The sequence below is a fragment of the Myotis lucifugus genome, unplaced genomic scaffold, assembly GCF_000147115.1.
Source record: "Myotis lucifugus unplaced genomic scaffold, Myoluc2.0 scaffold_33, whole genome shotgun sequence".
NCBI lineage: Eukaryota > Metazoa > Chordata > Mammalia > Chiroptera > Vespertilionidae > Myotis > Myotis lucifugus.
Genome location: NW_005871081.1, coordinates 7,971,817 through 7,999,597, shown reverse-complemented (window position 1 = coordinate 7,999,597; position 27,781 = coordinate 7,971,817). Strand labels below are relative to the sequence as shown.

At 36.4% G+C, this 27,781-nt stretch overlaps 2 protein-coding genes across 2 annotated transcripts in view; both read left to right on the top strand.

The window, feature by feature from the left end:
• LOC102441395 (DNA repair protein complementing XP-G cells) overlaps positions 1–7,259 on the top strand; it is a 59,298-nt gene extending 52,039 nt beyond the window's left edge. Inside the window, exons 21-23 of the mRNA XM_023752475.1 lie at positions 3,230–3,430; positions 4,712–4,796; positions 6,610–7,259. Coding sequence (XP_023608243.1) covers positions 3,230–3,430; positions 4,712–4,796; positions 6,610–7,185 — 862 coding nt within the window. The 3' untranslated portion in view covers positions 7,186–7,259. The remainder of the gene's footprint in view (positions 1–3,229; positions 3,431–4,711; positions 4,797–6,609) is intronic.
• A 1,428-nt stretch (positions 7,260–8,687) lies between these two features.
• Positions 8,688–27,377, top strand: LOC106696864. The gene is made up of 5 exons (XM_023752444.1): positions 8,688–8,923; positions 13,840–13,919; positions 22,867–23,033; positions 23,736–23,853; positions 26,899–27,377. Exons 2-5 carry the CDS (start codon positions 13,898–13,900, stop codon positions 27,300–27,302), a joined length of 711 nt encoding a protein of 236 aa, XP_023608212.1. The 5' UTR covers positions 8,688–8,923; positions 13,840–13,897; the 3' UTR covers positions 27,303–27,377.
• The last annotated feature ends 404 nt before the right edge of the window (positions 27,378–27,781 follow it).

The following is a 27,781-nucleotide window of genomic DNA, read 5'->3' as shown; positions in this document are numbered from 1 at the left end:
AACTATAAAACATGTATTAAAAAGATTACAGTTAACATTTTGGTTTATGTCATTTCAGACTTTACACAGTATACTTATACATTTAATATATATACATTTGACACTTGAACAACACAGATTTGACAGCATGAGTCTACTTATAAGTAGACTTTTTCAATAACTATACAGTATTCCAGGTTTTGTATCTGGATTCAACCAACCATAGATTGAAAATAGCATTTTCAATCTGTGTTTGGGAATTGGTAAATGCAGAGGGCCAACGGTATGCATTGGGTCTAGGGCATCCACAGATTTTGATATCCACAGAGGATCCTGGAACCAGTCCCTCTTGTATATTGAGTGACGACTATGTTTAATTTTTGGGGAGTCAATGGTCAACTGTATACTCAAACTGTAAACACATATATATTCACTTAAGTGTGTTATTTTTTTTTTACAAGAATCTTATATACTTTTTATGTTACCCATAACTCATTTGGTGATAAAACAAGGCATACATCAGTGTATAGATTTCTGTCTTTGTTTTTAATGACCCCATAATAGTCTTTTGAGGTATAATGATTTATTTATTCAAATGCCTATTGTTATTTTTTGAAGTATACACAAATACTGATTTGAGTGTTCTTATCTTTGGGTTCTTATCTGATTAGTATTTTAGGTAAGTGAAAATGATATGCAACTTTTCATTTTGGTGTCCTAATTATTAGTGAAAGTGATTTTTTTCATGTATATTGACAATTTGCATCTCTGACTTAGTGTCTAGCCCAGGGGTGGGCAAACTTTTTGACTCGAGGGCCACAATGGGTTCTTAAACTGGACCGGAGGGCCGGAACAAAAGCATGGATGGAGTGTTTGTGTGAACCTAATATAAATTCAAAGTAAACATCATTACATAAAAGGGTACGGTCTTTTTTTTTTTTTTTTTTTAGTTTTATTCATTTCAAACGGGCCAGATCCGGCCCGCGGGCCGTAGTTTGCCCATGGCTGGTCTAGCCTGTTTGTGCCATTTTTCTTTCAACAGTTTTTGCTCGTTTGTTGCCAGTTGAATGGTCTACATTTTCAGTTAGCTTTAGCAGTTTATGCCTTTGGTCTTCCAGCTCATCATTGACAAATAAGGGCAGCCTATGCAGTGCATGGGTCAGGAGGGTTAGGACGAATGAAGCGGGAAAGAGCAAGAGAAGAGGTGGAAGAGCAGTAGAACTGAGAATGCTGCTTTGATTTCTTCTCTGCTTTCCCCTTCTCCCAACCAGACTCCCCCATTACAGTAGTGGTTCTCTGGGCCTGCAGGCTGAATTCAGTCCAGGTGTTCTTGATTTGGCCTATACTGTGTGCTCTTCTTTAATTTTGAATTGGCTATCAACATTTAAGTTTGGGGAGATTTCACAGAAAATTGTAACTTTTTTAGGAGGAAAAGGAGATCTGAAAATACTGGCCCCAAATCCCAAATGAACCCCCAAACAGCTGGGTGGAGAATAGCTGTTCCACACTGACTTGGACAAGGCACAAATATTTCAATTTTATCACCGTTGCTACCACTCCCTATTGTGTTCCCCACACCTAAGCTGATTGGCAGATGCCATCTTGCATCTTTTGTTAAATGCTTGGCTCTCTTGCTTGAAAGAGGGGTGATCCTTTTGGTTTAAGGGGCTCACCCCATGTTGTGCTGATTCTTCTAGCAAACGATTATGAAGACTGTTTCAGAGACGAAATTCAAACAGAGTTGGGAGATATATAGGTATCTTATTTCTCAGTGCACTCTTGCAAACAATATTGTAAAACTGATGAAGAAAGATTTTTTTCCTTTTGCCATTTTTTCCCCTTTTGCATTTTGATCCTACAATAAAAGTCTGTAGTTACCCTTTTTAGCGCTAGATGGCACTCCTGCATCAGTGAAGTGAAACTGGCTGAGCCAATAAATCTGAGTTGCTAATAGGAATACATATGTGAAGCAGTGGAACGTGAGATGTAGAGGTTTTTTTTTAGTTCTATTGAATGTATAGACTGGTGAAGGTTATATTTATGTTTTAACTTTTATACCATTTTAAAAAACTGTATAAATTCTTCTGGTTATCTGTTGCTGCATTATAAACCACCTTCAAACAGCAACTGTCATTAGTTTTGGTCATGAATCCTCACTGGTCAGGCCATGTCTGTGTGTGTCATCTCTGTTCCATGTTAGGGGACTAGAGCATTCACTTGAGATGACTCACCTACATGGGTGGCAGTGGTGCTGTCACCTAGGAGCTCGGGCATAACTGGGCTGTTGGCCTTGGACCCTCTCTATCTGGACCTCTTTATAAGCTGGGCCTTCCTTTGAGCTTGTTAGCTGCTTCCAAGGCAAATTACCCAAGAGACAGGATGTGGAAAGTAGTCGCTGAGGGCTTGGGACTACTTTAGTCACAGAGCCCACCTGGCTCAAGGGGAGGGGATGTGGATTCCAACTCTTGAAGGGAGAGGAGTCAAAGAAGATGTGGCTATCGTTAACTTGCCATAATAATTGATGTTCAAAATGGAAAAATTGAAAAAGTATAAAGAAGAAAATGGACTGCTGTATTCTTGCTTATAGCATTGCCTAGCATTGCCTAGCATGTAGTGAAATAATGTTGCCTAAATAGTTCTGTTTACCTTTTCTCTCTTTCTCCACTTTATACATTTTTTTTCAAAATTGGGATTATAATATATGTAGAATTATGTCCTGCATTTTTAAAATGTCACATGATCTTGGCATTTTTTACATTTTATGAAATACTCTTAGGTCTATTATTGTAGTTAATGCAAGGTAAAAAATACAGGTAGGTATATTACTTCCATTTTACCTGAGACCCAAAAAAGTTGACTTTTTTATGAGTTTGGGCTCTGGAGGGAGATTGTCAGGGTCTGATTGTATCAACCCCACCTGTGAAATCTTGAGTAAGTGACTTCTCTTTGAGTTCACTTTCCTTGTCTGTGAGGTGAGGACAATAATAGGTCTGTACTTATGTGATAGTTGGGCGTGTAGAACAGTTAACACAGTGCCAAACAGAGTAATCTTTAATCAGTGTTTGCCATCATTATATATTGTGGTTAATAGCACTAAAAAGAATAAAACTTGTATTCTGTAGGTCATAGGATTTGTTTTGAAGTTCAGAATTGAGTTTTTGTTTTCTAACTTTAAGTTGAGCTCTTCATCTCTAGTGCATCTACTATAATGTCTTACTGCTTTATAAAGACTTGTTCCTTTGCCTTACAGAGAATGGTGGCATGAAGCTCAAAAAAATAAGAAGATAAGACCTAACCCTTACGACACCAAAGTGAAAAAAAAGTTACGGAAGTTGCAACTCACACCTGGCTTTCCTAACCCAGCTGTTGCAGATGCTTACCTCAAACCTGTGGTGGATGACTCCAAGGGATCATTTCTGTGGGGGAAACCTGATCTTGAGAAAATTAGAGAATATCCTTTTACTTAAAACATAAAGGAACATTGAGCCAAATTTGTGCTTTGGTTTAAAACTTATGGAACATGAACTTGGATTTCTAAATATTTCTTTTTTCTAAGACACTCGTTTTAGATCTTTTTTCTCTTTTTTTCATGGTAAAATGCATATAAAATTTATATTCTTACCATTTTAGGTATACAGTTCAGTGGTATTAAAACATTCACATTGTTGTACAACCATCAGAGCCATCCATCTCAACTCTTTTCATCTTTTACAACTGAAGCTCTATACCCATTAAACAGTAATTCCCCACTCCCTCAGGCCTGTCCTTAACCATTACCATTCTACATTCTGTCTATGATTTTGACTATTTCAAGTACTGCATATAGGTGGAATCACACATGATTTGTCTTTTGTGACTGGCTTATTTCACTGAGCCCAATGTCCTCAAGATTTACCCATGTTGTAGCATGTATCAGAATCTCCTTTCTTTTAATTATATTGTATGGATATACCACATTTGGACACATGGGTAGCTTCCACATTTTAGCTATTGTGAAAATATCCTTAGTGTTAAAGAGGATTTTATTTGAAATAAGTAGTGATAGAATTCACAGATTTAACAACATACTTAAGTATGCTGAAAGAATGGAAAGAGATTTAGTTTTTTTATTTTTATTACTGATGTTCCTTTCTGCATTTTGGATAATCATTTGATTAGATGTTTTAAAGTTTGCAATAGAATTAATCTAACTACAGTTTTTTTCTTTCAAAGAAATACGTATATCTGCAACTTGTTTTTGTTTTTTAAAATATATTTTTATTGATTTCAGAGAGGAAGGGAGAGGGAGAGAGAGAAATAGAAGCATCAATGATGAGAGAGAATCATTGATCGGGTGCCTCCTGCATGCTCCTTACTGGGGATTGAGCCCGCAATCCGGGCATGTGCTCTGGCAGAATCGAACCATGACCTCCTGGTTGATGCTCAACCATTGAGCCACACTGGCCGGGCAGCAACTTGTTTTTATTCTGTGTTCACCTTTTTTCATAGTCATGAGTGTTTGATGTCCTAAAATGAGAATTGGTATGTTTTATCTTAGAGGAGATTGAAAGAACATAGTGCCAAATGATTATGGAGTAATTTGGTTTGTTACTCCTTTTTCTACTTTTAATCTTCTAAATGTGAAAATCTTTGGAGATATGGAAAGTAAAATCAAGGATGGGTTTTTGGACCTTTTTATATATTACTTATTTAAGTATCTTTAGAAATGTGTATAAGTCTTAACTGCCTGCATATTTTGTCAGCGGTATTTTGGCTGGAACAGGACGAAGACAGATGAGTCTTTGTTTCCGGTATTAAAACAACTGAATGCCCAACAGGTAATCATGGTGGCTCTTTTCCCAAGTTCAGGATAAAGAGTATTCTTTTATTTTAGGGCTGTAACATACATTTTTAAAATGATTAAATGAGAACAGAAGAAAACAAAAGAAAAATTGGACTTTGTCTTCATTTTCTAGTGTCACCGTTAGGGCTGGACTTTGTGCTTTCGATTCATTCTGACTTTAATGGATTGTATACTGAGGTGTTTATAATAAAATATTTTATACTTTTAGAGCTATTTTTATTTTTAACAGGTCTAGTAAGTGTCCAGTCCAAAATAATTCTTTTTAAAAAATATATATTTTATTGATTTTTTACAGAGAAGAAGGGAGAGGGATAGAGAGTTAGAAACATCGATCAGCTGCCTCCAGCACACCTCCTACTGAGGTTGTGCCTGCAACCAAGGTACATGCCCTTGACCGGAATCGAACCTGGGACATTTTCGTCCGCAGGCTGACGCTCTATTCACTGAGCCAAACCTGTTAGGGCCAGTCCAAAGCAATTCTGACCATTAATGTCTTAACGCTCTTTAATTCTATGGAGGAATCATGAAAGGTAGAAGTTCAGTCATTATTGTATATCAGCAGGAAAGATTTTTGAGGAGAAAAGAGGCCTTTGTATGGTCCTCAGTTTCCCTATGTAGGTAACTGCATCTCATTTATACATGAGTATGTTCATACCCAGACAGAAACCTTCTCCCACCCCAGAGAAAACCCACAAAACATACATACAAGTAAACCATGCAGGTAGAAATGAGCCATATCCTGTAAGATATATGTTTAAGTTAAATCCTTTTCCATTAGGATCAGTTAATTTTGAAAAAAACATAAAACTTAGACAACATTTCCAAAAACCAATTCCTGTTGTTTGATTACTTTCTGTACAGCTTCGTTGTTCACTAGCAGACAAAAAGGCTAGTTGGCTTAGTGACTGATTACTACTCCCTAATTTAAGATAACTTTTCTTGTAATGTTTTTCTCTTTTCATTATAGAAGTTAATATAAGTTTATAGCTCCAAATTTAAAAAGTAAGGAATTAAAATTACTTGTTATATACATTTTCTAATAGAGATGTTAACATTTAGGGTTTTTTTACATTTCCTCTTTTTCCTACATATATTTATTAATCATATATCTAACCCGCCTCCTATTAATGTACTTTTCTTTATGTCTTGCACAATTTTTATAATTTTAAATGACCAGATTACATTTTATCAGAGATTTAACTTTATTGGTTCAGTTCACTTAGTGGACCTTTAATTGTCAAGTTTTTAGAATGATGTGATGCACACATTAGGCATAACTTTCCCAAATGTAACTATTTTTAAAGAAAGTCTTCCTAAAAGTGACATTCTGATCACGTTGACATTTTGATCATGCTGATCAAAAGGCATGAATATTTTTATGCCTTTTAATATATAATACTGTGAATTTGCCTCCTAAAAGTTTTGTGTGATGATAATATTTTTAAAAGGAGATAGCAGAATTTAGATCCCGTGAAATTTTGTTCCTGCATAAGAAGAGGATATATTTGGCTATTGTAAAATATTTAACTTTCTTTGAGTGCTAGGAAGGGATTTCTTATTTGGCATGTGGACAGAGGAATTAGTTGATAGAGGTGATGCACATACTGCATTAAATATGATCTAAAAAGTAAAATTTACTATTAGTGATTCATTTGGGAGAAAATTGGCTTTTGAGAGATAATGAATTAATATTCTCTGAAGGGAATTTAATGCTAGTGATCAAGGTAGAACTCTCAGATATGCATTAGAAACTTTACTTATTTGTCTGATTTATTTTTATTTTTTAGACCCAGCTCCGAATTGATTCTTTCTTTAGAGTAGCTCAACAAGAGAAACAAGATGCTAAGGGTATTAAGAGCCAGAGACTTAACAGAGCTGTGACGTGTATGCTGAGAAAAGAAAGAGAAGAAGCAGTTTCTGTTGCCATGGAGAAAGAATTTGAGTTCCCTGATAAGGCAAAAGGTAAGACCCAGAAGAGAAGCATAGCAAATAAATGGAAAGAGTCCTCAAGTCTGAAAAGAACAAGGCTTTCGGATGCTACACAAGAGAGTAAATGTGGTGGGTTTTTGGGGGAAGACTACATCTCGCAATCATCTGATGCATCCTCAAATGAGGATGCAGAGTGTTTATCGTTAATGAACATGCAGCAGGGAAAAGCAGCTGGAGAGGCAAAAATCAGCTCTTCAGATTTGCAGAACACAGTGAAACCTGATCCTGTAAGGGACGAAGGTGCCACTACAAGCAGCTCTAGTGAAGATGATGGAGAGAAAACAAAACCAGTCCTGGTGACTGCCAGATCTGTGTTTGGGAAGAAAAAGAGGAAACTGGGAAGCACAAGAAGGAGAAAGAAAAACCTAGTTTAAACGTGTATTCTCTGTAATTGGATACAACTTAACATTCATTGTGAGGGAATAATAAAATTAAATGTATCTGCACAGTCTTTGTATTTTAAAAATATGGATGCTTGCCCTAGATGATTTGGCTCAATGGATAGAGCATCCGCCCGAGGATTGAAGGGTACCAGGTTCAACTTCAGTCAAGGGCATATACCTTGGTTGCAGGCTCAATCCCTGGCCCAGGTGGGGGTGTGTGTGGGAGGCAACCAATTGATGTGACAGCAATGTTTCTCTCAGTCTCTTTCCCTTCCTTCCACTACCTCTAAAAATAAAAAATAAATTAAAAATAAATTAAATAAAAATTAACTTGGCACGTATTTATTTTTCAATGTGTTACATTTTTCTAGTGTTTTTTTTTTTTTTTAATCTCGTTGAATATTTCCTTGTACTCACAGGCTTTGTTCATATTTTTGTTATTGTATAATGCCTGATGCTTTCTGACAACATTAGAAAAAAGGAAAAAGGATTTATATTGATCAATATTCACTCTTAATACACATCCCTCTGACTTTCCAACCTAGATGAGGAGAAAAATATCCTCATTTCTCATTTCACAGCAGTGGCAGTTACATTCACCTACACAATCTTGTCACCCACTGCTTCCCATTTCCCTCAGGGACCACTTAAAAGGATAGCAAGACAGAACCTCACTGCTGCAGCATACTTGAGTATATCCGCTGTGATTAGGAGATGTTAATGGGGTGCATGATTCCACCTGTGAGCATTACCTGTGTGGTAACCTCTGTACTGTGATGTTCTCCTTTTAAAGTTCTTCAGTTGTTCCAAGCTAACTTCTGTGTAAAGGTGGCTGGGGTGGGAGTTGGGGTTCAGGGCTGTAGTTGAACAGGTGTAGGTGGGTTAACTTTATGAGTGGCTTCTAGAGGTTGATTATTGTTAACCAAGTGGCCCAGCCAAGGTAAGTTTGTGATTACTGTGCCTTTTCTGGCATTTTGGTATTTCCATCTTTATTTCCTTCCCTAAGTCTTTAAATAGTTGAAAATCTTCAATAATGGAAGCTAAATACAAATAAATACCTTTCAACAATCTTTGAATGACCCCTGGGTGCTTTTTATAGGCTCTCATTTACCTTTCAGCCCAACTCCCCAAATACTTGGACTACAGCTGCTGTTTTTCTTTGCTCACTATTTATCCTTTTCTAATTTGAAATATGTCTTCTGCTTCTGTCAGTCTTCTCTAGCAGCCTTCTAAAGTAAAAAATAACTTCCATACAAATAAACTTGTCTTAATGCTTCTTTTCTGTGGAGGTATTTGAAGCAGAACAGTTTTGGGAGTGGGGCAAATTGACTATGTTTTTCTCATTTCTCAAAACTGCTTATAATGGGGAGTTTTCCACATATGTGTTTGTAGGTAGGATAATCATCATCCTGCTAAAGAAATTAATTTTGTTGCCTTTGATTAATTTACATTTGTTTTGCCCTGTAATAGCTGGCATGAAGGCTAAGCTGCTGTAACAGAGATGTTCATATACAGAGGCCTGAACAAGCTGGAACATTACCTCTTACTCAGTGGTCTGGCCCATCTGAACTGGTTATGCAGTTGTGTGCCGTGAGTCATTCAGGTCTCAGGTTCAGCCATTACCTAGTCTTACTTGAGTGGTCAACTGGGTCACACTACATCTGCATTTCTACCTGCTGGAAGAGGAAAGAACCAAAGTCCAGGGCAAGCAGAATGTCTTATGTTAAAGGTGACTAGAAAAATCACTTTCACTTCCATTCTGTTGACCTGAATTGAGCATCATAGTTAGAATCTACTAGAAATACTAAAAAATGTCGTACTCAGGAAGAGGGGGGAAAGCGATATTCAGGACTATTAGCTTATGCCATAGGTACAGTATTTCTAGGACAGTTTGATATTATATCCTTTTTTCCTCAAAACTTGGGACCAAGGTATATCCTTTTATAAGGGAAGCACCTATTTTTTAATATGTTTTGATTTCATAGAGGAAGGGAGAAGGAAGAGAGAGCTAGGAACATCAATGATGAGAGAGAATCATTGGCTGTCTCCTGCCCCCCCACCCGCCACGGGGGATTGAACCCACAACCTGGACATGTGTCCTGACTGGGAATTGAACCGTGACCTCCTGGTTCCTAGGTCGATGCTCAACCACTGAGCCATGCCAGCCGAGTGGAAGAACCTCGTAGAGATGTTAACCAGCTTTACCAGATTCACCCATCTAGTATGAAAATGTAGCCTGAACTAAAATCTAATTTGAAATTCAAGATGCTGTTTTACTTATAAAATAGCCTATTTAAAACAAACTTCAGCAAAGCAGATTTATCATTATTCAAAGCAAGTTGGTATACCTATAACTTATTTAGGATGATTACCATTGTATACAGTTTTTTCAAAATTATCTTTCAGCTCATTAATATTTTCATTAGCTTTCTCTGCATTTGCATCTATTGAGCATTATATATCTTATATTTTCAGTTCTATTTGGCTCATTTTTATAGATTCCAGTTCTCTGGTGTAATTCTTGTCATCAGTTTTTGAACATTTTAATCACCATTACGTTGAAGTCTTTATAAAACAGCTACAGTATCTGGGTTACCTCTGGGTTTCTATTGTCTCTTTCTTGGTATGGCTAATAAATTTTGTCTGAATGCTGGACATTGTTCATTAAAACTTGTAGATGGCCTAGATCTTCCTCTAGAGAGGATTCCAGAAGGTGTTCTGGCAGGCAGCAGAGGGTAAGGTCACCTCATTTGAATATGAACTGAGTGAATTCATATTCTTTGTAAGACTACATCTTCTAGTCCCCCCCCCCCCACTCCCCATTTCCTAAAAAGTAATTTTTGAAAGCTACCACTGACAGCCAGGTGTTTCTCTTTTGAGCTTTGCTTTGCTTTTACCCACTTTATGCCTAGAAAATTAGCCTCTTGCTCTAAGCATCTTACTGAGCAAAATATCTTGAGTGTCATGTCAGGCTTTCTTCTCTGTCTCTTTCTGGGGTCTTGGACTCTCAATTCTTGGCTGCCTTGCCAGCTCAAACACTATTCTTTTGTCTTCCCAGTTTTGTGTGATTGCCTTAAACTCTTCTAGCATCCTTCCTTGTTGTCCTCTCTTTGACTTCTCAGCCTCTTTGCACCAATAATCAGCAAAAGTATGGAATTCTTATCTGTCTTAGCAGCTCTCTGATGCCTTCTAGTTTGTGTGTGTGTGTGTTTGTGTGTTTGAGATAGGAAGAGTTTAAAATCTGCTTTTCTAATTCTCAATATAAGCAGAGCCATAAGCTACATAAAGCTGGAGGCAGAAGTCTCTATGTCTTTTTTAAACAGTGCAATATAATTAAGATAATCATTGTCATATCAATTTAGATCACAGATTTTCAACTGGTGTGCTGCAAGAATTTTTAAAACATTGATACCTGACCTCTCTCTTCTTAGATTGTAAAAAAAAAAAGAAAAAGACAATAGGCAACACAGTAACCATCCAGTGTGAATGAATTAAAATTATACCTATTTTGCCCAGCTGGTTTGGGTCAGTGGTTGAATGTCGACCTATGAACCAGGAGATCATGGTTTGATTCCCGGTCAGGGCACATGCCCAGGTTGCGGGCTCGATCTCCAGAAGGGGCCATGCAAGAGGCAGCCAATCAATATTCTCTCTCATCATTGATGTTTCTATCTTGCCCTCTCTGAAATCAATAAAAGATATTTAAAAAATTATACCTATGTTTTGTCAGATCAGCAAAAATATATTTTTTTGGTGTGTTGCAGAATTTTAGTAATTAGTTTATGTGTGCCATAAGATGAAAAAGATTGAAAATCACTGCTTTAGATGATTTAAGAATTCTGCCTCTTAGGAAATCCATCAATGAGGTTTCATAACCTTTAAAATAGATCCTTGAAAAAGGTGATTTTTATTCACTAAATGAGCCTTTATTCTTGTTTTTAAAAGAGCCATAAAGAGAGAATGCCCTCTGCCTAGAATTAACCGCCTATGAATAAGTTTAAATTGTTTAGGAATTTGCAGTTTCCAGAATGTTTTTCAGCTATTACACTCATCCAACAAATATATTGTGTGTTATTTATAATCCTGTTTTATAGATGAGGAAGCCAAGAAACACATTACAATAATGCCTAAAAATCACAAGCTGATTATTGACAGGAATAACTAAAATTGGGCTCCCAGACCACTAGTCCTGTCCTATATATTAACTTGACCTCAATTCAACTTTGTATACATTATGGTATGTAAAGTATTTCTTAGGACCTGCATTTACACTCCTGAGTTTATTGAACTTTACAACATTGGTTTTGTTACCCATAATAACTTACTATTAAGGGTATTTTCATTAAGACTAGAACTGCCATATGATGAAATAAATCGGATGGAAGAGGACAAAAATGTATTTCACTTATGTGGAATATAAAACAAAAAGTAACAAATGAGCCCTAACCAGTTTGGCTCAATGGATAGAGCGTCGGCCTGCGGACTCAAGGGTCCCAGGTTCGATTCCAGTCAAGGGCACGTACCTTGGTTGCGGGCACATACCCAGTAGGGAGTGTGCAGGAGGCAGCTGATCGATGTTTCTCTCTCATCGATGTTTCTAACTCTCTATTCCCTCTCCCGTCCTCTCTGTAAAAAAAATCAATAAAATATATTTTTTAAAAAAGTAACAAATGAACTAACAAACTTGTAGAGACAACAGAATGGTGGTTACCAGAGAGAAAAGGGGGTTGGGTGGGCAGAGCGAAGTGAGTAAAGGGGTCAAATATATGGTAACAGAAGGAAACAAGTTCAGGTAGTGAGCATGCAATAGAGTGCATAGATGTTCAATTATAATTTACACCTGAAAATTATTAACCAGTTATCCCAATTAATTTAATTTTAGAAATATGTTTTCAGTGAACAGGGATGTTTATATGTACTCTTAAATGCTACTCTGCATGCAAATGTGCAGGTGAACGGGTGGACACAACCCTTAGCCTTCCTATTCTGAGTAGGAAGGAATCCTGGTAATTTGATTCCTGCGTCCAGAGCACAACAGCACACATTCAAAAACATTCTGATGCTAAGAACGATGCTTGCACCCAGACAGGTGACATGAAAAATACGTAGCCTCGGTTTCTCAGAATGTCGTAACTGAAGAGTCTTAAATAACTCTTGGCATCAAATTAAAAGATGGATCGCTTCACCCAAATAATCTTCAGTCACTTGCAAGAGTGATTTATATTCACCTATTTAACCTTAGCTGTATTCATGAGACACTCACATGGAATATTTCTACTGTTCTTCAGGCCCCTTATTCATGGGCGTTCCGACCTCATTGCTATATAACCAGAGGCTCTGAGCTGCAGCTGTCAGGATCCTAATCCCTTCTGCAAGGACTCGAGGAATTGCTGCCAGTGTGTACAGTAGCAAACTGCGTGCTCGCCTTTCAGGCACCATCAGAGGTCTCATCAGCAAAACAAAAGTTGTGGATGATTCTTTTTAACCTTCCAGAAATTCAGCTAACTCGTTTAGGTATGTCCAGACTTAACATTTAGTAAATGTTGCCCTTCAGGCAGACACGTATAATAAAGAATGCTCTCTTTGATGGAAGAGAAACTAAAGTGGGAACAAGATGTGTGACCACTCTTGCTGTAGTTTAGCCATGTAACCTCAGGCATGTAATTTAACCTTTGGTTTTTCCTTATTTGTAAACTGTAGGGGAAATAATTTGTCTTTTAACTTACTGTAAAGAAAATGTGATGGCTATGAAAAATGTTTTGGGATCCTTGGAAGAAAGGAGTGCTATAAAATTAATGATAGTATAGTGATTATTATGACTTAAAACTGAGATACAAGATCAAATCATTGCTTTCCAAAGTTGGAATAACAGTTCGTTTAAGCTAATTCACATGATATGCTCTATTTGAGAGGCATAAAATACTTTAATCTCTTCAGTTTTAAATATGTTTGCTGAGATGGTATGGATTCTTTAAATTAGAAGCTACTCAGAAGACCATTTGTCAGGAGGGCTATTTGACATTGGGTTTGTGCTAATGACACATTGATGGGAACCATGTGAACTTTGAATTTATTACTATGTAGGAAGCTTTATTTTAGATGAATACTATGGTTTTTACTACACTGAATGAAACCAATTTTCTCCCAATGCTTTAATTACCTCTTTTAAGATTGCTATGTAACTAGTCAATATAAAGATGATGTCTTAACCAAAGGACTTGTATGCATACATATAAGCCAAACCAATGGACACAGACAACAGGGGGATGAGAGCATGAGGGGGTGGGGGAGGTTGGGGGCTAATGGAGGGATGAAGACACATTTGTAATACCTTAACCAATAAAGAAATTAAAGATAAAGATGATGTCTTTCTTGTGATAGTTGAGTTAGTCTCTGGTGAGGAATGTTTTATTTCTCCAGTTGCTTCTAAAATTTCTGACTCTGAAGCCTTCGTTTGAATTTTTTTATTTGTATTAGATAGATTGTGTTTCCATGGTATTCCTTAAAGCATGATTTATTAATATATGTGATTTTAATATGTTTCTGCTATATTTGAAGTTAAGCTTTATTATGTAAATATAAAAGCATTCAACACATTTTGAATTAATTGCTACTATTTGACATTTTAATGTATTATTTGCCTAGTTTTCAAGCAGTGATCAGGAAAACATCAATATATGGTCATCCATTAGTTCATCGCTTAATGGATCCAGAAGCTCAAAAAGGTAAATTATTTTATGTTTCTTTATGTAATTTGACTAATTGGAAGATGATAAACAACTAACAGAACACAAAACATTACCTTTTCAGTGTTCATTAGTGTCTTAAATAGAGCTAGGACTTTTATCAATTACATATTATATCTTGGCTTGTGTTTGCTAACCTGTAAATATCTCTAATAGTGTTCAGTGTTTACTGATATCCCTATAGTCCTGATGATATGTTAAAGGTAATTTTGAAGACAATAAATTAAATATATAGTCTTGCTAAATATCTATTTTTTTTAATCTGCAAAAATGGAATAATTCTTTTCCCAAGTGCTATACATGTGATTGTGATCTCTGAGTTACTTTATTTCAGATAAGAAGATTGTAAGGGAGATAAGAAGTCTTATGTAAAACTACATGTTTTTACTCATGCTTGGATGAAAGATGATTTTATACTATGAAAACATTTCTCACCTTTGTTTATGGTCCCTCTGATGTATTAGTTAAAGGTAAATACATACAGAATGTAATTGACCTCTTGGTGAAAGGAAAATTTAAATTTGAATTCTACTACCAGTGTAGTTATTTGAAATGGACCCACCATTTTTACATCATCTTAAATAGCGTGGCTTTGCTGGATTATGTCATATAATTATCCCCATTATTTTGAGATAAAAAGTGCAGACATACACTCTTGCCATACACTAGAAGAATTATTACCATGTTTTTGTAGTATACATTTTATTATTTTGGCTTCTTTCTCTATCTCCTTTATCTATACACTGTGGATGTTTTCTAAGAACTATAGTCCTATTTTTTCCTTTTTTTAGGCATACCAGGTGGCCTCTACCTCGGTGAGCATATTTCTAGGCCACAAGAGGAGGGTGTATGCCCAGTGTTGGCAGCCTATGTGGCTTAAACACTAATGGTTTTCCTGTAGTGGTTTTTGTAAATCTAAACATGTAAAGTTGTAATCACTTAGAGAATCCAGCCATTTAGGTGATTTGAATGAAGAAGAAATTTCTGTGCAGTTTATGAATACAATTACATCATTATCAACAATGCTTGGTATCATCTGTGTGTTCCATAATTTGGCACATTATGAAGGAAACGAAAGAAGTTCAAGGTAAGGTTGAGATAGAACTAGTATTAAAATATTTTACAACATGAATAATAAAAAAAGTTCAAATCTTGCCACATTTGCCTTATTTTAAAATTATTCACTGTCTCTAATTTTTATAGGGTAAAATCAAGACTTAGCATGACATAAAGTGTTTTATTTCATGTTACTATCACGACTTACTATGGCCTCCTGGTTCATGGGTCAGTGCTCAATCACTGAGCCACACCAGCAGGGCAATTATATTGCTATTTAAGAAACATATCAAACTATAGTTGGAAGCAATATGTTCAATATATCAGTTAGAGTACCATCACACATATAATTACTAAAGATTCATTCATCAACACATTTACGTGAAGTAAACTGAATAAATATATGCTAAATAAGACTAATAAATTTCCCACATATTGAATAAAAATAACTTAAATATAACAGTCTGTATCCGATATCTTCCAAAGTAAGGTTTAAATGTCAAGTTTGAATGTCAATTGTTGCCCTTAGGGATGGATGGTCTACTACTACTTCAAAAGCTCACAAATTCATACTTGACTCCTAGACCCAATGCTGCTCCTTAGTTCAGACTCTTTCCCATCTTTTGTCTAGATTATTGTATGTCTTCTAATGAGCTTCTAATTTAGCCTTCAGTTGCTGCTGCCAGAGGTAACTGTTTGTTTTTTGTTTTATTTTGTTTTTTCTTATTGAAAAAATCTGCCCTTTATTTCTTTTTAAAAAATTTATCTTTATTGTTGAAAGTATTACAGATGTTCCCCCTTTGACTCCCTCCTCCCTACTTCCTCAACCTCCCCAGGCCTTCACAGCACCATTGTCTGTGTCCATGGGTTATGCATATATACATTGTAGAGGCCTGGTGCATGAATTTGTGCACAGTGGGGGTCCCTTGGCCTGGCCTGTGGGATCAGGCCAAAACCGGCTCTCTGACATCCCCCAAGGGGTCCCGGATTGTGAGAGGGTGCAGGCCAGGTCGAGGGACCCCACTGGTGCACAATCGGGGCCAGGGAGGGATGCAGGAGGTTGGCCAGCTGGGGAGGGACTGCAGGAGGGCTCTAGGGCATGTCCGGCTCATCTTGCTCAGTCCTGATTGTCTGGAGCCCAGCACCAAGCTAACCTACTGATTGGAGCGTCTGTTGGTTAGTGCACGTCATAGTGACTGGTTGACTGGTCGACTGTCTGCCCCCTGGTGGTCAGTGCACGTCATAGCGAGTGGTTGAGTGGCTTTAGCATATCATTAGCATATTACACTTTGATTGGTTGAACAGCCGACCAGACACTTAGTATATTAGGCTTTTATTATATAGGATAAGTTCTTTGGTTAATCTTTCCCACCCCTTTCCTCTGAGAATCCTCAGTCTGTTACATGCTTCCATGTCTCTGGATCTATTTTGTTTGTTCATTTTGTTTGTTCATTAGATTCCACATATAAGTGGGATGAGAGGTAAGTTTTTAAATATCAAATTTGATCATGTTATTTTTTGTTCTAATGATCTTTATTGACTCCACCTCACCATATAGAACAAAGGTCAGCATTGCCCACAGATCTGATCTCACCTGCTTTTTCAGGCTTATTTTCTATAACACCCCAACATGCATCCGCTCCCCAGATATATGATGACTCTCCTGTTTCCAGCCTTGGTGGATGTTTCATCTTCCTTGACTTTACTTCCTTCCTTTTCTGCCTGGCAGCCTTCCTCATCCCTCCAATTTAGCTCAAATGTCTCCTTGAGAATGCTTCTCTAATCTGACCAACCAGTGATGTTTACCATAGCAATTTGGAAATATTTCTTTTATTGCACTTATTATACTTCACTGGCATTTGTTTATTTGTCTCTTCCCACTGTGATCCCAGCAGCAGACTTTGAGTCCAACTATTTTTCCCCCCAATGCATCCTGAGGAGTCTCAGTAAAAGATGAATTTTTTTCTTCTTAAATGTAGTATCACTTAATCCACTTGATTAAAGTTACAGCCTCTGTAAATTCTTGAAATTAAGTAGACATGTAGACAAAAAATATGTTTGTGAAATCTCAGGAGTTAGTTTCAACATAAGGACCCAAATCTTGACATTACCTCGGCATTCAGAATTCTATCTTTCAGGCTAGCTTGTGACCATTTACTAATCTGAAAATATCTTTAACATCTTTCTTCTTTTTAATCTCTAGATATTTCTTAAGAAGAATGACATTCAACTTTGAATAGAAGATTCAACTGAATGACAGTCTCTTTCATTTAGTTGAGGGTTTTTTACTTTAAAATTTCTGACAGGTTTTCATGACAGCCCTCTAATGGAAGCTTAAATTCACTTGTCATAGCTGTTAAGGACGTGTGTGTGTGTGTGTGTGTGTGTGTGTGTGTGTGTGTGTATTTCTGTGATCTGACCCTTCCATTTATTATTGTTGATACTAACCTTAAAAGTATAAAAAAGAATATAGATGAGCCTTTATTTTTGAAGGCTTGCTGCAATTCAGCCTTGGAAGTCAAATCTCTGTAGGATTTTCCTCTTAAGAAAATCATCATCATAATGTGGCAAAATCTTGCTAATTTTCACTTCATAATTAATTCTCAGGAGAACAAGAGCACCTGGTAGATTTTATTCACTATCAGCAAAGATTTTGTAGCAGGAAATGGTGATAAGATTTTTTTTATATCAAAAAGCATTAAAATAGATAAGCTCAAGATAGCAACATAGTAATACTATCTTGATTATGTTTTATTTACAATCTGTTTTAATATTTATGTTTCAATATTAAATTCATTAATAAAATAATACACTAAGATTATAGTAGATAGCGTTTATCTAGAGGTACAGATATGAAGAGTTTTCTGCTTTTCACAGAAGAAAGCCAAGATTCATCATTTTGTGTAATATTATCCAGTTTTAGTTATTTGTCCTGGGGCCTGAGTGCTAGGTAACAAGGAGAGAATATGTATGTAAAAATTATTATTCAGAATTGTAAATTAAATTTCATTGCATGATAATGCTATTAATTTTTTTGAGACAATTCCTCTTCAAATCTACTCATTTATTAATCATCTCAAGATCCAATCCCATATTCAACAAATAACTACATATGCACTTTGAGAGACATGATTTTTGTGTATTATAGTGGGAGCATAGATTTCTCCCTTTTACTACAACAAGGCTACTTTAGGGATATCCTCACAACGTGCAGCTCTTTTTATTAGATTCCAGTTCAGAGGTTCTTATCCTCAGCCTTAAATGGGTGATGATATTGTTAAAATTTAATATCAAGCATGTCTTTTGGTTTAAATAAATAACTAATATTAAAATTATGACCTCAAAATCTTTAAATAGAAGTTAATGCTTAAAAACAGCAGTCAAAGTTTTAAGGTGGAAATAATTGTATGTGTGTCTATATTTTCTTTTAAAATCTCACATATCTAGACAAATTATGTTAAGTAGCCAAGTTTAGTATATTTTGGTTTCTTTGTATAAATTATGCTAATTTTTACCTGTTACTTCTTGTGGAATGACTGTAGTATTCAAATAGCATTTAAGTACAAAAGAGAATATTGATATAAAACATTGTCAATTTAATTTTATTCAACATGATAATGTTTTATATATTACATGTGGTCATTATAGGCATGTAACTAATTTTGAATTACCATTTCTAGTAGGTAGAATTGTGATCTTTTAGAATGGATATGCAATTATTAGTGGTTATTGTTGTTTAATGAAATCTCTTTGAAGAACCTTTATTTTGGGGTATAAGTAATTTTCGTTTATAGTATACTCACATATATATTTCAAGTCTCACTTCCTTATAAAGATAAAGATGTGGTCATTCTTAAAAAGAAATAACTAACTATTTTAGGAAGACAGTAAAAAAATAGGAATTATTTGTTGACACACTGTACTTTTTAGAACAAAAACACTAATCTGGTGAACTAACCTTTAAAAGAAAGTGCAAAGTCAGAGATGTCACTTCGTTGCAGTAAATATTCACTGGCAAAGTTTTTATATCAAAGATTGGAACTTTAGGAGATGCTCCTGGGATTTAGTGTACTCAAAAATCTATTAAACCCTGATACCTTAGGTGACTTGTCAAAGAAGTGCTGCATTTACAAGGAGTTTGCAAGGAGGCCCAAGAGGGTATATTCAGCTAAAGGTCAAGGAAGCAATTAATGTTCTCTGCTTTTCCCTAAAGAACTTCCACAGCAAACATTACACCCCACCCCCCACCTCATCTTAGCAAGGCAAGTGAATATAGTGGAGTCCATCGATGTTTGTGGTCCTGGTGGAGTGGGATTGTAGATTGGGCCCTTCCTGTGGCATGTAGTGAAGTTGGAATTCTTTTGGGGAATATTTGATTTTGTATGGATCCTAAGCAGGACTCTATTAAGGGGTTACATAACTTAGGACAGGAAATCATCTATGTCTTTCACAGGTTGACATGGTGTTTCATTGTGCTTTCCTTTTACCTCCATTTTAACAGTTGCCATATAACATTGCATTGTCCATTTGTCTGTCTCTCTCTGCACATCTGTCAGGTTCACCAGCACAAGGACTGTATCCTTGAATTTTTTCATTTTCAGTCACTAGACAGTGGGTAGGGATTAGTAAGTACTAAGTGAATACTTGTTGAATGAATAAATGAATGCATATCTTAGCTTGTCATTTGAAACACTTCTCTCCAGCCTACTGAGGAATCTTACTCCCCGTTCCTTCCCTTCCCTTCCAAAGTCTGATATTTCTCTCTCTCCACTACTGGCTTCCTTTTGTCTACTTTTATTTACTTTCTCTCCTACATTTCCTTAGCACATTGTATCTCTATGATAGCACTTCTCCACATGATGTCATGTAGTTCTTTTATGGAGTCATAGGAATTTAGTTGTACAGCGGCCTAGTCCAGCTAGACCAAACATCAACCTGGTGTATCCCTAATATCTAGAAAGAATAGTCTTCTGGTTTCTGTTCGATACCTCCTGGGGACTAATTACTTACTACCTTTTGAGGTGAGCCCTTTTATTTTAGAAAAGGTGTGATTGTTAGAAAAATGTTAAAAATCTGCTTTATTGTAATTATTTCCCTTGGGTTCATATTCTGCTCTCTGAGAACATCACACACACACACACACACACACACACACACACACACACACTCCAATCTCTTCTATTTGCTGCGCCTTCAAATTTGTGATAACTCTTGTGTTCCCTCGATTGTTTCTTCTTTCTGATGAAAATGCTGATCTTCCAAAACTGCCTTCATAGGGCTGAGGGTCAACAGTCCTCACCTCCCAGTTGCTGCAGTTTTCAGTGGCCCTCTAAACTGGGGCTTTCCAAACTGAATATGGGGCTACAAATATGACCTGAGCACTTTCAAATAGAACAGAGTTCTATACATCCCTTGTTTTAAAATTATATTGTTAATAAGGTCTGGTTATTTAGCTTTGTTGATAGTTGTATTTTTATTTTTGTCTCATATTGAGCTTGTGGTCAATTAAATGTATATATCTTTTCCCCTCCACAAATAAGTCATCCTGAATGTGGACTTTATATGTGTCTTTATCAAATTTCATATGAAGTCCAATCCACTGCTATAGCCCATCAAGATTTTGTTTCACATTCAGTTTTCTACTATAATTCCCCATTACACATATCATTTGAATATTTGATCACACTATTATCATCAGTCAAACCAGTAACAAAAATGTTAATCAGAGCAAAGCTGCAAACACCCATTTATTAGAAAGGTGGGAGCCAAAGCCAAGTACGTAAGGGGGTATTGTGGAAAAACGAACTTACATCCAATTCTTCATGGGGTTGGCATGAGGTACCTCATGTATTACTGAAGTTCAGACAGTTGTGTCTATGAATCTGTACTTTTTCCCGAGGGCAGAACCATGTCTGTCTGGCTAACAGCTGTCTTCCATCATCTAGCTCAGTGCCTGGCACATAGCAGGCCTTCAATACATATGGTTTTGTTGAAAGAGTAAATGGAACAACCGAGGAACAAATGTTCTGGCTTAAGGTTTTGTTTGTTTGTTTGTTTTTTGTGGCTTAAGTTTTTAAAATGAATCTTTTCTGCCTATCTCTTTCTCTTTTAAAGAATTACAAACTTGTTCCTTTCCTTGGTTTCTTTAGTCTTTATTTGCCACTTTCTCTTCTGAGGAGAATTAAGCCTGGATTCATTAGTGTTGAGGTCAGGGAAGTGGCAAAGAACAAAGACAAGACTTGAAGGACCAGGGATTGGTGTAAGAAAGAAATAGTTTCTCTATTAATTCAAATCTTATGTTAGATAGGTTAAACCTAAGACACACTTTCTTTATGAAGCCATCCCTGAGTAACCTCCACCACAGTGATTTCCCCTTTTTTATTTAACTGTAGAATCCACCCCCAAGCATTATTGCAGTATAATTGTATATATTTAAGAGGTACAACTTGTTTTACACATTGTGAAATGAATACCATAATCAAACTAGCATATCCATCACCTCACAGTTAACATTTTCTTGTGTGTGTGTGTGGTGAGAATACTAAAGGTCTACTCTCAGTAAATTTTAAGTATTTAATACATTATTATTAACTATAGTTACCATGCTATACATTAGATATCCAGAACTTATTCATCTTGTGTAACCAAAATTTTGTACCCTTTGATCAGCATCTCCTCATTTTTCCCACCTCCCAGTCCCTGCCCATTCTACTCTCTGCTTCTATGAGTGACTATGGAATTTTCAGTTGTACAATTCAATATCGCACAATCCATTATTTTTTATTACATGCTGATCTTATTTTATCATTTAGTTTTATAACCAAAATATCATGAAAGCTATAACAACAATAATAATAACAATAATATGTTGAGCCACATGTAATCGTAGACAAGGTGCTAAGTGCTTTGCATGCATCATCTTATTTCCAATCTCCCAACACTTTTGATGTATGTGTTTCTATATTTCCCATTTTACAAACAAGAAATTGGAGGCTTAGAGAGAGGTGTATATCTTGGTCCATAAATAGTTTGTAAATTCTTTGGGACTATTAAGTTCTTTTTAAATTACATCTTTTTAGTAGTTTAGTTTGGAACAACCGAAAAAGGAGCTCCTTTTTGGCTCCTTTATTTACAGGTTGTATGACTCTCTGAGTCCTAGTTTTTTATCTGTAAAAGTGCAAAGAATAATGCATATCTTATAAGGTTTGTTGCAAAAATTACATGAAATATAATATACAATGTATTTAACATGGGCTGACATGTGAAAAAAGTGCTTAGTAATTGGTAGTTAATGTTGCTAATTAACTTTGTGTAATGTTGTTGATGTTATAGTACCATGAGTTATGCCCCCCCAAAATAACATAAACATAAGTAATAATAAAATAGTACAAGAGTATATTGTTGGATGGTGTTAAATATTTTTTATCTAAATAAAGGCAAGTCATAAAGGATATGCATTACTGAAATAACTGAAAATGCATTATACAGCCAATGTGAATAGTTGGGTTCTTATATTCCATCACCAATATTTCTTTTGTCCTAGTTGAACGTATTGAGTTGCCTTAAAATATATTGCTTTTAAAAACTATATTAACATTTGTTTCACATAGCATTGTGGAAATGGACAGTGGTGATTTCAACTTCAGTGAAATCAGAAAGATGTTGTCATCCTGATGTATGGAATGTTAGCTTACATCATGGTCATTTTCAAATAGTTTGTTTACCTTACTAGTTAGTACATTGCACCTAAAGCCAGTGAATATTCAAAAGTAACTTAGAATAAGTAGAAACATTGCATTTCCATCAGGCTTTCCTTTTTCATTATCTTACTAACACAACTGGTACAATTGCCTTTTTCTTTTCCTTTCAGGAGACAGAGAAGACAATGATGACAAGGAAGTGGTTGCAGAGATCATGGCAAGGTGTTTTTTTCCAGCTCTAGTAACAACTATCCCCTGGGAAGGATTTCATTTTGTTGGTCATGAGATTCGAATTACTGAAGCCATGGATTGTTATGGTGCTGTTGTTTGGCCATCGGTATAATTTCATACAAAATTTGTTACATTTCAATTATTTTCAGTCAGTTTTGTTCATTATTATGTACTATTTGGAAAAAGAAAATAGGTTTCATAGTTCTATTTTTTGACCTCAAACAACAGTAAAATTTAGAAATCGTGAAATTGGGAAAATGCTTCCACCAATTAATTCTATTTCTGACATGTAGGATTAATAAAATGTTGTTTGCATCTTGAGAGTTTTGTGACCCTAAGGGTTTAGAATTGTGAACATTTTATTTCTCATTTAAATGGCGCATTTGAGTTAACCAATTATAATGAAATGTTTATCAATGTCAACATGGAGAATAGTCTAAAATATTGTCCTTTACTAATTGTCCCATGAAGGGTTCAGACCCCTCACTGCTATTTGCTCCAATCTCACACATTCTTTGAAATGATTATTATTAGTAATTGCTTTCTTTAAAGATAATCAACCTAAGCAACTGAACTCCATGTTTTTAGTTGTCTCTTTTCTCTTCAACAATCCCCAAAGACTCTTTCTAGCCTAAATGTTGAGTCTTTGGAGGATGTACTTCTGTTGATAATTTTCTGTAGTTCTATCTATGTAGATACACACACATACATATCAAAGCATTAGTGGGATATTTATTTAATAGGGTTTAATTAAACATCAGTTATTACTGGACAAGTACTATGTATTTTTTCTTTTTAACTTTCATAGGCCCTTGTTCTATGCTATTTTCTGGAGACAAATGTAAAGCAGTATAATATGGTTGACAAAAATGTGATTGAAATTGGAGCTGGAACAGGGCTTATTTCCATTGTGGCAAGTTTACTAGGTGAGTAGGTATTTTTTATTATTTATTTATTTATTTATTGCTGCAAAAAGCTTTATTGTTTCATTTGGTCCGATGCATAGGAGAGGGCTTCAGGGTGGTCAAAAGAATGGATAGTAATTTCAGGGAGAGGCTCAGGTAAAAGCCAGACACCAGGGGAATGCAGAGGGGCCCCTCAAAGGCCTCTGGGCTCCAAAGGCTCCTAGTTGTGCTTGAGGGTGAGCCTTTTGAAGAGATACACGCCCAGCCTGGGGGCCGGCTGTTAGTCAGGTGTCACCCATCTTCTTGATGAATTTCACCTTCTCATCCAGGAAGTGGTTCTCCAGGAAGTTCACAGAGCTGAGGGTCTGCATGGGTAGAACCCAAGGCATGCAGCTCTAAAAGGGCCTGGTTCAGGTTCCTCTCCAAGGTCAGGGCAGCTTCCATGGCATCCTGAGTTTTGCCCACTCATCTTGAGAAAGCTTCAGCACATCCTGGAAGAGAATGCGGCAGCCACGCTTGTTTTGCAACTTTAAGAGATGCTCAGCGCCCTGGCGCTTCTTCTCTCCCAACTCGTGCCCTCTGCCTCAAGAGCCACCTCTTCCAGGTTGAAATAGAAGCCCAGAGAGAGGTAGGTGTAGGAGGCCTGCAGATGCAGGTTGGCCAGGCGGTTGACTGCAGCCTCCACCTCGGTGGAATAATTCTAACAAATTTGGCAGCTCACAGTTGTTCAGCAATAAGGAGTTAAGGTAGAAAAACACACAGAAAAAAGAACGGGTGTGTTGGCTGGTCCCGGAGGTTTTTCTGAGGGTGGTGACTGGATAAGATGCAAGAGAGTGGCCGGAGGCTAGAGAAGGGGCATCCCTGGTTCTGTTCTGTCAAAAAACCGTTGAAGCAAGAGACAGATCCGGGACTGCCGAGGGCACTGCCTAGGTATTTTTGGTTGAATAGTGATTAAAGAATTTAATGATCAAATATCATTATCTGCTTTAACTATCCAATGTACTATAACCTTGGCCTATTTTTAATTCCTTAATTGTTTGAATGAGCTTCATCAAGACACTATAAATTTTTAAGTCACCTTACTGGTTTCTTTTAGAATTTTCTGTGAAGTTGTATTAATTCTTCTCAGGGAATGCTAAGTCACAAATGTATTCTAATTTTGAGGTGCACTTAAGCATCCTGGCTGGCTGCTAGAGGAGATGCGTGAAATACTAAGTATAGGCAAATTCGACTCCTGCTGACTCTCATATTCTTTATCTAAATTTTAGCCCATTTTAACATTTCCATGTAGCCATATATTTCTTTTGGGTTTTGAAGTCCTCTGCTTTTATGAAAAAGCCCCTGTTAGAATAGAGAAGGAATATTAGAAATCATGTCTGCTTTTAATTTTATGTATTTGCCCTTGGCTTTATTTTCGCAGTCAGTTTCATTCTTCTTTTGCAACCTCTTGTTCTCTCACCAGAATCTTATTTTCCAGTTAAATGTGTGATGGTCTCTATGCATGCTTCAGCCTGTTCTAGTTAAATCTTTTTGTTGTTGTTGTTACAGATTGATTGTTTTGATTTAGCTGCCTTTTCTGATATGTGCTACCCAAATCTTGATTTCCTTGGTCTTCAGAAGTGCACACCCGCCACTCTAAAATCTTGAGAAGAATTCAAGATTTAGAAATTTATAACTTTCTAAAAACTGGGAAAATATAGGACCCTTGAAGTCCTCCTCAAATATATATAATTTCTCTGTCCTGATAGAGTCATCATTCCATTTTGTATGGGTAGAGTCTAAGGCACTATTGAAGGCTTCCCTATCTAGGAGCAGAATTTGTGTTTGGGAAGTCATTTGTTTCATTAAAAAGAATTATCCTTTCAGTATGCTTGTCTATCTAGACAAAAATATCAAAAGATTGAAGCTTTCTTTAGTCAGTATTCAAAAAATGGTAGTGTTCACTTCTCTAGACATAATGATATTAATAGTTAGATATTTTACACTCACTGTAAGTAAGGGTGAATTCCTTTTCTTGGGGTTTAAAAAATATTTGTAGAAAATGACAGAGCACCCACATTAGAGTTGAAGATTCATATTTCTGTGATTCTATCAATGATGTGCATATTTCCCTCCCATTTTAATATTTTCTACAAAATACAATTAATGGTCAGAGGAACTTGCCATTGGGACTAAAGAATGGATTCTAAACTGGTCTGGGCTGAACTAGACTTCTCTTCCAGTTCTGCTTTCCCATTGCTTACTGAGTCTGTTCTTGTCTGATGAAGTGGAATTGACCAATCCTAGATTTATTTATACATTATTTTCAGGCTCTGCTGCTGCTCAAGGTTTACTTTAAGGGCCAAATTTTATTGATTATTGGACCTTCCAATTTCCTCCTGAAAATGACCACCAGTATTCACTTTTAATTAGGAAATGGTTTATGTTTTCTTCATCTGAGCATTCTGTTCTGCATCTGTGATCTTTGGCTGCATGAACACTATATGCAGCTTGACTTAAAATTAGGTCAAGCAGAAAATTTGTGCATAAACATGAATGTCATGATACTGTCAATGTAATGCCATTGAAAAGTCTTTCCTCCCCCCATTTCTCATATTTTAGTACTTGCTATTCAATGATAGGATGCCCAGTGTTGTATATACTTGTTCAGTCTCACAGGACTGGGGCTCGGAATTCTTTTAGGGAAGAAACTGGTCATCTTTTAACAATGACTTTTGATTGTTCCAGCAAGGATACCAAATCTTTTTAATTTCCTTTTCTCTTGATTAGTTTTTCCTAGTATTTAGTAGATAAATAGAAAATAACAGCAGCAACAACAAAACAAAGAAAAAAACATTGGAACAGAAAAATGGAGTGCAAAAGGACCATGGGAATCGAATTTTTTAAAGGGGAGGAATAAAACTGCCCTAGCATCATTTTTGAAAGGGATTTCTCTGCTGTGTGTACTGACCAGTTTTTTCCTTGGGACTAGCAGTTGTGCAGAATTGCAATATGCATGTAGGCTTGAAGCTGGATTGTTTACTTTATCCCATGAGGGTTACTTTTCTACTGCCCTTTGCTTCACAGGTGCACATGTGACTGCCACAGATTTACCTGAATTACTTGGAAACCTGCAATATAATATATCCCGAAACACTAAAATGAAATGTAAGCATTTGCCTCAGGTTAAAGAACTCTCCTGGGGCATAGCTTTAGACAAGAACTTCCCCAGGTCTTCCAACAATTTTGATTATATCCTGGCGGCTGATGTTGTCTATGCTCATCCTTTCCTGGAAGAACTCCTCATTACCTTTGACCATCTGTGCAAAGAAGCTACCATCATCCTCTGGGTCATGAAATTTAGGTTAGAGAAAGAAAATAAATTTGTAGATAGATTTAAGGAGTTGTTTGACCTAGAGGAGATTTCTAGTTTCCCTAGCTTGAATATTAAGCTGTATAAAGCTATGAAGAAAAATCGAAGGAGTGCATGATATCCTCAAAGGAGGACTTGGAAAGCAAAGGCCATTTCTAGTAGATGATGACTTTAAAGAAGACCCTGGATAAGATGATGCAGCACTGACTCTCTCAAGGGGGAACACATGGGCGCGTGCACACACACACGCACACAGACACACACACACACACACACACTTACACACTTGCTATATCCAAGATAGCAATTTTCCAATTTATAGCACATGGGTTTGGAGGATGGCAAAGCCATACTATGTGGTTAGGACATTGGTTAGGACAGTGTCTGCTTTTTTAAATTCCTATTTCCATAGAACCCTTTATTATTATGATCATTGTAATAAATAGTGCAATTATTGTTTTTTTAAAAATATATTTTATTGATTTTTTACAGAGAGGAAGTGAGTGGGATAGAGAGTTAGAAACATTGATGAGAATCATCAATCAGCTGCCTCCTGCACACCCCCTACTGGGGATGTGCCTGCAACCAAGGTACATG

What these genes read in the sequence shown, in the direction of transcription:
- LOC106696864 (XM_023752444.1), top strand. Translation starts at nt 13,898, where the DNA reads ATGGATCCAGAAGCTCAAAAAG. An exon ending in GGATCCAGAAGCTCAAAAAG is followed by an intron (nt 13,920 to 22,866) that starts GTAAATTATTTT and finishes TTTTCCTTTCAG; the next exon opens with GAGACAGAGAAGACAATGAT. An exon ending in GTGCTGTTGTTTGGCCATCG is followed by an intron (nt 23,034 to 23,735) that starts GTATAATTTCAT and finishes TAACTTTCATAG; the next exon opens with GCCCTTGTTCTATGCTATTT.